At 39.6% G+C, this 13849-nt stretch overlaps 1 protein-coding gene across 3 annotated transcripts in view; it reads left to right on the top strand.

Annotated features, from left to right (window-relative positions):
- Positions 1–13261, top strand: part of LOC106584901 (kremen protein 1) — a 124473-nt gene extending 111212 nt beyond the window's left edge. For 2 of the 3 annotated variants that reach the window (XM_014170565.3, XM_014170564.3), the window contains exons 8-10: positions 6468–6686; positions 9137–9221; positions 9432–13261. In XM_014170565.3, the coding sequence (XP_014026040.1) occupies positions 6468–6686; positions 9137–9221; positions 9432–9591 (464 nt within the window). In that variant the 3' untranslated portion in view covers positions 9592–13261. The remainder of the gene's footprint in view (positions 1–6467; positions 6687–9136; positions 9222–9431) is intronic. The other variant, XM_014170566.3, reaches the window with a different exon arrangement.
- The last annotated feature ends 588 nt before the right edge of the window (positions 13262–13849 follow it).

A 13849-nucleotide genomic window follows, 5' to 3' on the forward strand; every position in this document is an offset into this window, starting at 1 on the left:
CTACCTCTTGGGCTCTGTTCAAAGGCTTCTCCTTGCAGGAGATCTGTAATGCGGCATGTTGGGCATCCCCTCATGAGGTTCTACCGACTGGAAGTCACTGCACCTTCTCTGGTGCATACTGTTCTCAGTATCGGGGTCTCTGAGGGGTAGTCTGGAAACTAGTGTTCGGAGAGCGTGCCTACGTTATGGGAGTTTCATACATCTCATATGTGAGTCGTCTAAACAAATAACTGAAAGAGAACTCAGTTATTCTAGATTTCTGCAAACAGGCACGTTCCCACATGAGTCGACTCACTCATAATATTAGAGAACGGGGTTATGTAAATAACCTTGAGATGTTTTGTTTGTCACTGGTATCGTATATCTGTATATATCATTCATGCATCATTCTCCCCATCCTTAACATCATTGTATACACAGAGTGCACCACCTCCTAGGGATCCCAATCTGAACCCAATCTTATATTACACACTCATCATAGTGGAATGGAAGTATTTATGTATAAATAGCAGTTCTCTGTATAGACCAAACTCTTGTAAACACCACACTATTGTTTCAGTTCCATTTCCTTAAGGCATCAACACTCAATACAACTCTTTCTGAATTAGTTAGTACTGTTGACATTAAAGCTAAGAGCTTACAGGGCTGGGAGGCACACACACAATCACAGCCACACACACACACACACACAGACACAGACTGTCCTAACCTTTTCTCATTTTGTTCTACTAAAAACAATATTCTCAGGTCAGAGTCTGACTCCCAGACTTGCAGCCAATTCCCTTCTGGTCATGTCTCAATTCTGACTTCCCTTGTTTCAGAATGCACATCAGAAACAGAAGTTGTTGGAAATGAATATACAATATTATGAGACATGTTATAAGAAAAGGTCACATAATTAAATTGTTTTTTCCCCCGCTGAGCTGGGAAGAGAAAAGGATGGGGAAAGAGAGAGAGAGAGATTCTCTCTTGAGGCTAAGCTGGATGTTAGTACATCCATACAGTGCTGAGTGGTGCAATGTTCATTTCCTTCTCAGATAAACGCTCTCAGATGACGTCTGAGGAATTTCCTGCCGAACCGAGGTTTGAAGCAACGGCAGCACTGCATTCTGTTGTATCAAATGGAGAACATGTGGGAACATCACAGTCAAGTTGAGTTATGTCAGACAAAAACCTTTAACTCCTAGTAAAGATTTAGGCCACCATTCATTGTAGGGATAAGGAATTATAATAACATGTTTTGATCATTTCATAAATTAACCTCGTTAATTTAGAAATCAAAGTCAGCTCAGGGGGTGGGCAATAATTTTGGTTTTGGGGCCACACTGGGATTTCAAAATTCAGTGGAGGGCCGCACTTATTTATTTTTATCAAACTTGTAGACCAGCTGATCTGACGCTGTTATGGTGTCAAGCCGTCTGGATACAAGACAGCGGAAATGGCATAGGAAATCATAATTATTTGTGTTGACTACTCCCACCCCAATGAAGTAACACCCTATCACCGAAATTTAAATGAGGAAAAAGGAAGAATATTACATATGGCAACCGAAATAAAATGATTTGACTCAAAATGTAGCCTATGTCAATTAAACTTATTTAGTTAACACGTTTAATTGTAGACAATTCAGCCAATTATGGCTACATCGAGGCTACTCTGCGAAAATAAATGTATAGAAGACCAACTTTTAATGAATTACCACATTGTAAATTAAAGTGATATGGATTGCAGCAACATGTGTGACATACAATTTAAATATCATTATCAAACCAAGCCCTTTGTATTTGTTTCTTTGGATAACGATTTCCAAATAATAAATTCATCTCCACACCACATTTCCTTCCAATTCAGATATTGTTTCTTTAATAAAGTACAATATGCCGCAGTAGGCCTAATAGCCTAATTACTGTAGTCCTGTATGAAAAAATAAAGGTTTACTATTGAGTGTTGTACCCGCAAAGCACTGACAGCTTCATTAAATAGTACCCGCAAAACACCAGTCCTAACGTCAACAGTGGAGAGGCGACGCTGGGATGCTGGCTTTCTAGGCAGAGTTCCTCTGTCCAGTGTCTGTGTTCTTTTGCCCATCTTAATCTTTTATTTTTATTAGCCAGTCTGAGATATAGATTTTTCTTTGCAACTCTGCCTAGAAGGCCAGCATCCCGGAGTCACCTCTTCACTGTTGACGTTGAGACTGGTGTTTTGTGGGTACTATTTAATGAAGCTGCCAGTGTTTTGCGGGCACTATCTTCAGTGTTTTGCGGGTACTATTTAACCCCTGGTCGGGCTGGACATCCAGCGAAAAATCCAATCCCATTAGCATAACAAAATTTAATATTTTTTTTTTTCAAATATAGGACTATTTTATATCGTTTTATAGATACACCTCTCCTGAATCGAACCACGTTGTCCAATTTCAAAAAGGCTTTACAGCAAAAGCAAAACATTAGATTATGTTAGAGGAGTATATCGTAAAAGTAGCCACATAGCCATTTTCCGACCAACCACATGCATCACAAATAACCAAAAAACAGCTAAATGCAGCACTAACCTTTGACAATCTTCATCAGATGACACTCCTAGGACATCATGTTACACAATACATGCATTCTTTTGTTCGATAAAGTTCATATTTATCCTCTCTGGGCTAGGCGGGACGAAATCGTCCCACCTACGCAACAGCCAGTGTAATCCCGTGGCGCGATTTTCAAATACCTTAGAAATGCTATTACTTCAATTTCTCAAACATATGACTATTTTACACCATTTTAAAGACAAGACTCTCGTTCATCTAACCACACTGTCCGATTTCAAAAAGGCTTTACAACGAAAGCAAAACATTAGATTATGTCAGCAGAGTACCCAGCCAGAAATAATCAGACACCCATTTTTCAAGCTAGCATATAATGTCACAAAAACCCAGAAGACAGCTAAATGCAGCACTAACCTTTGATGATCTTCATCAGATGACACACCTAGGACATTATGTTATACAATACATGCATGTTTTGTTCAATCAAGTTCATATTTATATCAAAAAACAGCTTTTTACATTAGCATGTGACGTTCAGAACTAGCATACCTCCGGTGAATTTACTAAATTACTCACGATAAACGTTCACAAAAAACATAACAATTATTTTAAGAATTATAGATACAGAACTCCTTTGTGCAATCGATATGTCCGATTTTAAAATAGCTTTTCAGTGAAAGCACATTTTGCAATATTCTCAGTAGATAGCCCAGCCATCACGGCTAGCTATTTAGACACCCACCAAGTTTAGCCCTGACCAAAGTCAGATTTACTATTACAAAAGTTTGATTACCTTTGATGTTCTTCGTCAGAATGCACTCCCAGGACTGCTACTTCAATAACAAATGTTGGTTTGGTCCAAAATAATCCATCGTTATATCCAAATAGCGGCATTTTGTTCGTGCGTTCAAGACACTATCCGAAGTGTAAATAAGGGTCACGAGCATGGTGCAATTCGTGACAAAAAAAATCTAAATATTCCATTACCGTACTTCGAAGCATGTCAACCGCTGTTTAAAATCCATTTTTATGCCATTTTTCTCGTAACAAAGCGATAATATTCCGACCTGGAATCTGCGTTTAGGTAAACAGAGGAAAGAAAACAAAGCATTCGGTCGACGCGGGCACGCGCCTGAGTCTCACAGTACTGTAACCAGCCACTACCCAAACGCGCTACTTTTTTTCAGCCAGAGCCTGCAAAGCCACAATTCAGCTTTTTGCCGCCTTCTGAGAGCCTATGGGAGCCGTAGGAAGTGTCACGTTATAGCAATAAACAGAGGCAAGAAGAACGACACCTTGTCAGACAGGCCACTTCCTGCATGAAATCTTCTCAGGTTTTTGCCTGCCATATGAGTTCTGTTATACTCACAGACACCATTCAAACAGTTTTAGAAACTTCAGGGTGTTTTCTATCCAAAGCCAATAATTATATGCATATTCTAGTTACTGGGCAGGAGTAGTAACCAGATTAAATCGGGTACGTTTTTTATCCAGCCGTGTCAATACTGCCCCCTAGCCCTAACAGGTTAAATATAAAAACAGCATTTTACATCGGCGCGTGACGTTGACTAACTATTTTCCCTCAAATGCATCCGGTGAAACAGCGCTACAATTTACTAAATTACTATTCGAAAACATTTTTAAAATGTAATATTGTCATTCTAAGATTTATAGATGAATATCTCTTGAAAGCACCTGTAATGCCAGATTTTAAAATAACTTTACTGGGTAATCACACTTTGCGATAAAAGGGGATGCGATACTCAGAAAAATAGGCTACCGTTACAGGTCAGCGCCATCTTGGAACAATCGCATAACAAATCTACTCTTGTATACTATTGTCAATTATCCCTTACCTTTGATTATCTCCATCAGAAAGCACTTCCAGGAATCCCAGGTCCACAACCAATGTATTTTCGTTCGAAAAAGTGAATCCTTTACGTCCCAATAGCTTGTTCTTTTTAGCGCGTTCTGAAGGCTGCTCCAAAACTTCCGTCGGCCGCAGGACTCCTCTTTCAATAAAATGCATTTTTTTAATTTTTAGGTTCGTTCAAACATGTCAAACGTTGTATAACATAAATCTTTAGGGCCTTTTTCAACCAGAGCTCCAATAAGATTCAAGGGGGACGATTGCATTGTCTTTCAAAACGTTTCGAAAGGGGAGGGTAGCCAGGGGCGCCGGCGTCATAATGGTGATGGCCCTCCTCATGTGACCACTTTCCACAGCGTCTCATTCAGTCAGTTTTCACAGTAGGAGACTCAAACCACTTTGTAAAGACTGGGGACATCTAGTGGAAGCAATAGGAAGTGCTCAATGAACCATTGCTCACGGTGTGATTTATAGGCAAAGTGATGAAGTTGAGTCCGCAATTCAGAATTCCACATCCTGTTACGATCGGTCTCGGGGTTTTGACTGCCATATGAGTTCTGTTATACTCACAGACACCATTCAAACAGTTTTAGAAACTTTAGGGTGTTTTCTATCCACAAGTATTAATTATATGCATATCCTAGCTTCTGAGTTTGAGTAGGAGGCCGTTTAAAATGGGCACTAATTTTTTTCAAAAATCGCTGTAGCGCCCCCTATCCTAGGCGACCGTCAAGAGGTTAATGAAGCTGCCAGTTGGCGTCTGTTTCTGAAACTAGACACTCTAATGTATTTGTCCTCTTGCTCAGTTGTGCACCGGGGCCTCCCACTCCTCTTTCTATTCTGGTTAGAGACAGTTTGCTCTGTTCTGTGAAGGGAGTAATACACAGCATTATACGAGATCTTCAGTTTCTTGGCAATTTCTCTCATGGAATAGCCTTCATTTCTCAGAACAAGAACACTGATGAGTTTCAGAAGAAAGTTCTTTGTTTCTGGCCATTTTGAGCCTGTAATCGAACCCACAAATGCTGATGCTCCACATACTCAACTAGTCTAAAGAAGGACAGTTTTATTGCTTAATCAGAATAACAGTTTTCAGCTGTGCTAACATAATTGCAAATGATTTTCTAATGATCAATTGGCCTTTTAAAATTATAAACTTGGATTAGCTAACACAACGTGCCATTGGAACACAGGAGTGATGGTTGCTGATAATGGGCCTTTGTACGCCTATGTAGATATTCCATAAAAAATCAGCTGTTTCCAGCTACAATAGTCATTTACAACATTAACAACGTATTTCTGATCAATTTGATGTTATTTTAATGGACATAAAATGTGCTTTTCTTTCAAAAACATGGACATTTCTAAGTGACCCAAAACTTTTGAATGGTGATGTATGTTTGTTAGTTTTTTCAAGTGATTAAAATGATTTGTTAAAAACACAATGATATATTATTTGTGCAACTTTAAATAACTTCATTAATATTATTAGAATACAATATAATTTGATTCAAAATACAATGCAATCACGATTTAGTTTCAAATGTCAAATGGAATATTTCCTTTTGCCCTCTTGATAAGAAATGACCATATTCGATTCAGACAAGTAAAATCATTAATGGATAACATTAATTGGAAACATGGTGTAGGAAAAAGTATTCATACACCATAGATTTGAATAGGTTAGGCTACATTGCCATAGTAGATTTGCTGTGGTAAAACGAGGGCATTAAATACTTTATTTTAGTTGTGCGGAATGATTGTCAAATAGATAAATCGTCCTTAGTCAAGTAGTATTGCCAGATCAAATTGTTCCAATGATTATACCCACCACAGGGCTTTTTTTGTGCTAATTTTGGTTGCAATGAGGACTAAGAGATAAACCCGAACCACGTTGGGGAGCAGTAAACCGGTGGCCAATGCTGCTTGCAATTGAGATCAGCTGCGTTGGTGAATTTATCATGTATTGATGTTTTTGACAAGAGATCATCTGCCAATAATCTACAGGCCAATCTTCGTTGCAATAGGCCCATGGAAACATGTTATTTGTTGTTGTTGTTTCAGCGCTGAGAGGCCTGGACACCAGACCTATGGATGAGAAGGAAGATGAGGACACTAGTACAGTAAAGCCTGAGCTTAACGGCGTAACGGAGAAGTCTAACGGGAGCGATAACGGACGTTCCTCTCAAATCCTCTATGTGATAACGTCCAGTCCCGGTAAACCGGACCACAACATGCCAGGTCAGTGGGCCGGACCCAACGGGACCAACGGACACACCTCTAGTATGTAGATACCAATATTGTTGTTTTCTATCTATCAGTTACCAACATCATATCTTTCTACTTCTCTGGGTTTCTAATAGAGCTTTCTACTATGACTCACAGCTATTGATACCGACGTTGCAACGTCCTACCTTTCCATCTCTCAGTTACTACTTGTTTCTTTTTTTGTACCTTTGGTACTGTTTTTTTTACCGTTCTGGGGTTTCTCTTATGTGTAACCAACATTGTACTTTTCTGGGGTTTCTCTCATGTGTAACCGACAGCGTACCTTTCTGGGCTTTCTCATATGTGTAACCAACATTGTACTTTTCTGGGGTTTCTCTCATGTGTAACCAACAGCGTACCTTTCTGGGATTTCGCATATGTGTAACCAACATTGTACTTTTCTGGGGTTTTCTTATGTGTAACCAACAGCGTTCCTGTCTGCCTCTGTGGTCTCACGCTGGTTTTGATTGGTCAAAAACTGTATGTTTTACAAAAAAGTTGTGAGACCTGTTTTGTTATTGGAATATATACTGAACAAAAATATAAACGCAACATGCAACAACTTCTAAGATTTTACTGAGTTACAGTTAATATTAGGATATCACTCAATTAAAATACATTCATTCATTAGGCATAATCTATAGATTTCACATGACTGGGCAAGGGCACAGCCATTGGTGGGCCTAGGAGGACATTTGGCCCACACATTTGGGAGCCAGGCCCACAAAATAGCTTTATTACAGGCAGAAATACTCCTCAGCACCCTCTCAGACGATACTGCAGGTGAAGAAGCCAGATGTGGAGGTCCTGGGCTTACGTGGTCTGCAGTTGTGAGGCCGGTTGGACGTACTGCCAAATTCTCTAAACCAAATTTGGAGGTGGCTTATGGCAGAGGAATGAACATTAAAAACAGCTTTGTTGGACATTCCTGCAGTCGGCATGCCAATTGCACGCTCCCTCAAAACTTGAGACATCTGTGGTATCGTGTTGTGTGACAAAACTTAACATTTTATAGTGGCCTTTTATTGTCCACAGCACAAGGTGCACCTGTGTAATGATCATGCCGTTTAATCAGATTCTTGATATGCCACACCTATCAGGTGAATGGATTATCTTGGCCAAGGAGAAATGCTCACTAACATGGATGTAAACAAATTTGTTTAAGCTTTTTGTGCATATGGAACATTTCCGGGATCTTTTATTTTCAGCTCATGAAACATGGGACCCACACTTTAAATGTTGCGTTAATTTTTTTGTTCAGTATATATTAAAATAAAAAGCATGAGCTGGCGCACACCCAGAGAAAATTCTTTAGTGTAGAGGTGCTGACTAACGGTGAATAAACTGTAAGCTATGAAAACAAAGAGAGTCGCACACTCCATATGTATAACCTCCCAGTAATTTATTGGGCATTAAGGTTGAACCAAAAGATTACATGTAACAAAAACATTTAATGAAATAGTAAATATTTTAATATATAGGTGAAATTAAATTAAACAATGTATGTTGAGGCTAATGTTATACTAATGCTAATGATAAGAATGGCATAATATATTCAATATGCTGTGTGCAATTGTCTTTTAACAGTTTCCCTAAATTCATTCTGATCAAGATAAGCAATTACGAAATACTGGGAGGTTATACTTTGATTTTATAGCTTGCTGTTCAGTAACAGATGTGCACCAATAACGCAGGTACTAATATTTTACCATCTGAATCGGTTGTGATAAAGACCTTTAGGCTAATGTGTGCCGGTAGATCAAACCTTACACTGAGTGTACTCTTTCCTGACAGACTGACCAGGTGAATCCAGGTGAAAGCTATGGTCCCTTATTGATGTCACCTGTTAAATCCACTTCAATCAGTGTAGATGAAGGGGAGTAGACAGTTTAAACAAATACTTTTATGCCTTGAGACAATTGAGACATGGATTGGGTATGTGTTCCATTCAGATGGTGAATGGGCAAGACAAAATATTGAAGTGCCTTTGAAAGGGGGAGGGTAGTAGGTGCCAGGCGCACTGGTTTGTGTCAAGAACTGCAACGCTGCTGGGTTTTTTACTCTCAACAGTTTCCCGTGTGCATCAAGAATGGTCAACCACCCAAAGGACATCCAGCCAATTTGACACAACTGTATGAAGTATTGGAGTCAACATGGACCAGCCTCCCTGTGGAACGCTTTCGACACCTTGTAGAGTTCATACCCCGACGAATTGAGGCTGTTCTGAGGTCAAAAGGGGGTGCAACTCAATATTAGGAAGGTGTTCTTAATGTTTGGTGCACTCAGTACTGTACAAATATGGTGTAGATGTGCCAGACTGTTTTTAGTTTATAGATCTCTTTTATCTCTTTCTGGTCAGGTTTCTCCATGCCTCTCTGAGAGTCTACTCAAGTGCATAGGGTGCTTCTTAACTGGTATGTTTTCATCTAAACTGTCTGATTTCAATTGTGTTTCTGTGTTGACAGTGTGGACCATCTACGCCCTAGCTGCTCTCCTGACTCTGACGGTCATAGCCATGGTGGCTAAACTACTCCTGCATATTACAGTAAAGTAAGTATTACATTTTACGTTGTTTGATGTAAATTAAGGACAATAAAGTTTTATTGTACTAATACCTCAAAAGTGTAACCGAAGTGTAGTTTATTGCATCTAATGTATTTTTAATTCTGTGAGAGCCCCATGTAACCTAATGTTACTATTCTCTCTTGCCATATCTATTTCTCTCTCTTCTCACCCCCCTCATCCCTCGTCTCTTTCCAGATCTCCCAACATCCCGACCAGCAGTGGTTCAGAGAGCTGCAGTGGACAGAGTGCTGCGTCCGAGCCCTGGATCATCTTCTACCGGCCCTCCACTATCTCCCTCTTCAAGAAAAAGCTAAAGAACCACCACGGAGACCTCAGCCCTCTGGTGGGCAACTAGCGAACTGCAGTCTGGTCTACTAACATCATCACCATCATGTACCAGGGCCTACTGTACCAGAGCTAGCCACAGAGCTAGCCCCTCTACCAATGAGACTCTATGGGGTACTGAGCTACAAAGCTAACATAATCACTAATGACTGATTCACTGACTCACTGAGTGACTACTACCAAAAGGCCCAAGAGCCAAATCCCTAAAAGGGATCCAGACAGGGCTGTCTGTGTCTGCTGTGTACAAGGCAGGAGAGGAGGGCAGCTATACAGTGTGAGGTGGATGTTTTACTGTAGGGAACTCATCTTCTATGGGTTCCACTTCCATCGTCCATGGATGTCTGAGAGCATTGGAGTCCTCCTCTAGAGACAAGGGTTGGCTGGGGCCAAAGCAAGCAGTTTCCATAGGACTCCTCCAGAATGCAGGCCTTCCATTGTAACTGTGTGCCGGTGGGGCACAAAATGTCTGACAATCTCTCCAAATTCGCTAACCTGCGAACAACTGAGGGAGCCATGCATATTCCCTATCAGTGACTGTCATAGGTGTCTCACAGAACAAGGGGTTGGATCACAAGGGGTCAGAGTAAGGCCTAGATTCAATCAGATCAAGCGTTAAACAGCGATATCTGATGTTTTGGCGGTGTCAGAGGTGTAACTGTGTCGGAGCAGTCAAATCGGTTAGCAGGTGCTCTTGATCATTGTCACAAAGCCACACCCGCAGCTCGCGTTAGAAGTTCAGAATGAGAAAGTGTAGGCTATCTAGAAATAATGACACTCAAATTAAAAATCATTAGACGACGAAAGCGTAATCGAGGTATAGATTACAACTCACATTCCAGTGTTCGAACTTGTTAAGAGGGCTGCATGGGATTTCTCTGAATGAGACTCCGTGCAGCCAATGGTAACGTCCGCTTTAGGTATAATGCCAGGAGCCACTTGTGGATTTGAACGTTCTAAAGCAGTTCCACCACCGACACTGCTATCTGGAGGAAACTGTATCAAGAGTCTCTACCATGGCTGCTGGTGGATGAGGGATGTGGTTTCATTAAACAACTGCCATTCAAAAGAGTGTTTGAAATGCTCAGAGGTTCTCTCTCATCCGCTCAGCTGCGGTTCTTATCTTTCTGGTTTAACTATGTTTAAGTGCCTTAAGGATCTTAAACAAGCCTGCTTGGCTTCTTTCCCTCTCCCCTCCTCCCCCCTCTTCTCACTGTCTTTCAGTCTATTGCTTGTGATCCCCACCCTATGACAGACTGTCGATGGGAATTACTGTAGCGTGGGCGAGACTTGGAAAAAAGGTTTGCTTCATTTTTTGTATCTTTTTCTTTCTATGTGCTCTTATGCGTAGTCTTCTTGGACATTACTGAACATATTGTTATCGTTATGTTGCCATTTGATTACAAGGAGGGGGTAAATTGTGTTGTATATTGCGTAATTCAATGTGGGGAATGATGATGATGACATATGTCCTGCTCTTTCATTTTGTGTCTCGGCAAAGCAATGGCAAAATCCTTCAAAGTCGTTTTTGTACTTACTCATCAACTGCCACTTAGCTCGGAGGTTGGAGCACTTTTTTCCCTCCTGTCTTCAGCAGCAGATTCATTCCCACATTCATAGGGCTCACTAGACCCAAACATCCTCTCTCAACTTGCAGCTAAAGCACAAATAATATGGAATGAATGAATGAAAGCACTCGTGATAGTCCACTGTGCAAGGCAAGCAGACTGTTGCAGTCCGGCGTGTTTCTGTGAGCATTGAGGACACGTGAAAGTTAACAATGCATTAATGTGCCCCTTGAATATAGCAGGTTGGAATTCCATAAAGAGAGGTTGAACCATAGATGAAATATATGTTAATATATATTACATTATACTGTATATGTATAATAATGTTAGAATTCTATTTCCATGACTTTGTTTTTCCCAACAATCTCAAACACAGTGAAAGCTGATTAATCTGGTCCAAACGTCAATGCACTTAAATTTGCCGCTACTTGTATGGTGACAGATAAATAGTACTTAAATCCAGTTTGGCTCTTATTTGCTCTCGAAACCAAAACCGTTTGAAACTGATGATAGGAGATTTGCAAAGTGCAAACTTGACATTGAGAGCACTTGCAACAAAAGGGTTAAAGTTGATATGCAAAATTGTATGGATAGATTACATTTTAGGTAGTGTAACTTGGTCAAAAAATGCTTTAAACCTCATTTTAACATCCTGTCATAAACAGCACATGTTCAACTACATAAAACATCATGTTTTCCCACCCCAAGGGGTATTTTTTTTTACTATTGTAAGTGCCAATAAAGTGCCATTAAAGTAACAGAGTTGTATATACTCTAGATGACGACAAGGGGGCGCTGTTTTGAAGCCACCGCACCTCTATTTTGGCACTCCCCACTTTTGTAAAAAAAAATATATTTTGGAAGCTATGGAAATGCATTTATTAATGTCTACATTTGTTTTTGTCACATTTATTCTATTACAGACACCTTAATGCATACTTTTACATAAAATTATGTTTGCTAAACATAAAAATTCTAAATGAATAAATAAATAAAAACATTTTGCTTAAAGTATCATTTTTTAGAAAGCACTAATGTTACTGTCCTCACTACAACAACACAAATACTTAAATACATGAAATTGTATCTTTGAAACATTTAAATGAAATACTGTAGAATTCCATTCATTTCCATGGAGGACTGCCTTTCTGAGGAGTGCCAATATGGCCGACTGGTGGCTTCAAAGCCTTTCATTTTTCCAATACATAGCAGCAGCAATCCAGAGTTTATATACTTCATTGACTGTAACAGGGTTGAAGTTTTCATCTTAAATCAGCCATGCTTTTGATGGCCTGTGACAGGGGGAATGGAAGCTTGTTGTGTGCAACAGGCCAAAAAGAGTTGACCCAGCTCACCTGCCTTTACACTATGATTTGACTATTACATGTTGAATGTTTCTTTTGAAAAAATTATTTAAATAGGAATAGTTTCACTAAATTAAAACAAGATTTCAGTTCACGTAACAGGGTTGACCTTAAAATGAGGGGTAGACATATATTAATCACTAATCACATTAAATAAATAATAATCTTCAGAAATAACTCTGTCAAAGCAAGAACATAATTAGGGCTTTACAATGATGGTGAAAACATAATGACATTTTGTGGTTAAGTGGGTTCAAATCTTCCTACAAGTCAAAACAACATGACAAGGGACATGTAAAAGTGAAGATTTTTTTTCAAGCGCCGATTTTTTTCATTCATTTCAACAAAAATCGGATTTATTGAATTGTCCATGTGGTCTACATTAAAGGGCACTTCATTTAATATAACAGGCTTTTAAAATTCAATATTGGTGTGCAATTTCTACTTAAAACATCAAAGTGGCTGCGTCCCAAATGGCACCCTATTCCCAACTATATATATAGTGCACTACTTTTGAACAGAGTCACATTGGAATAAGGTTTAGGATTTATCATAGGTGGGACTTAATGGAAGGGCCTCAAACTTTTCGTCCTCTCTACTCTGATGTTTGTCTGCTGGGTGACCTAATGTTGTATTTTGGCTGTCTGCTCATCTGTTACTCATGTTAATTATCGCAGTACAAGTTATGTTCAGTGCAGTTTGTGCTTAGAGAAAGGGAGACTGTGTGTGTGTGTGTGTGTGTGGTGGTGTGTGTGTGGTGTGTGTGTGTGTGTTTACTATTTTTGTGAGTACCAGAAGTCCTCACAAGAATAGTAAACCAAACATTCAGAGAAGTCCTCACTTGTAAAAAGGCTATTTTTGGTTTAGGGTTAGGGTTAGAATTACGGGTTTGGGTTAGGAATTAGGTTTAGGGTTATGGGTTAAGGTTAGGGATTAGGGAAAATAGGATTTTGTATGGGAATCAATTGTTGGTCTCCAAAAAGTCCTCACAAGTATAGTAAGACATAGAGTGAGCTCCAAAACCTTTGGGACAGTGACACATTGTTTGTTGTTTTGGCGCTGTACTCCAGCACTTTGGATTTGAAATGAGGTTAAAGTGCAGACTGTCATCTTTAATTTGAGGGTATTTTCATGAATCATTTAGAAATTACAGCACTTTTTTTTACATAGTCCCCCTGTTTTAAGGGACAAAAAGTATTGGGACAAATTCACTTATGTGCATTAAAGTTAAGTATTTGGTCCCATATTCATAGCATGCAATGACTACATCAAGCTTGTGACTCTACAACTTTGTTGGATGCATTTGCTGTTTGTTTTGGTTGTGTTTCAGATTATTTTG

Source organism: Salmo salar, chromosome 24, assembly GCF_965601325.2.
Source record: "Salmo salar chromosome 24, fSalSal1, whole genome shotgun sequence".
Taxonomy (NCBI): domain Eukaryota; kingdom Metazoa; phylum Chordata; class Actinopteri; order Salmoniformes; family Salmonidae; genus Salmo; species Salmo salar.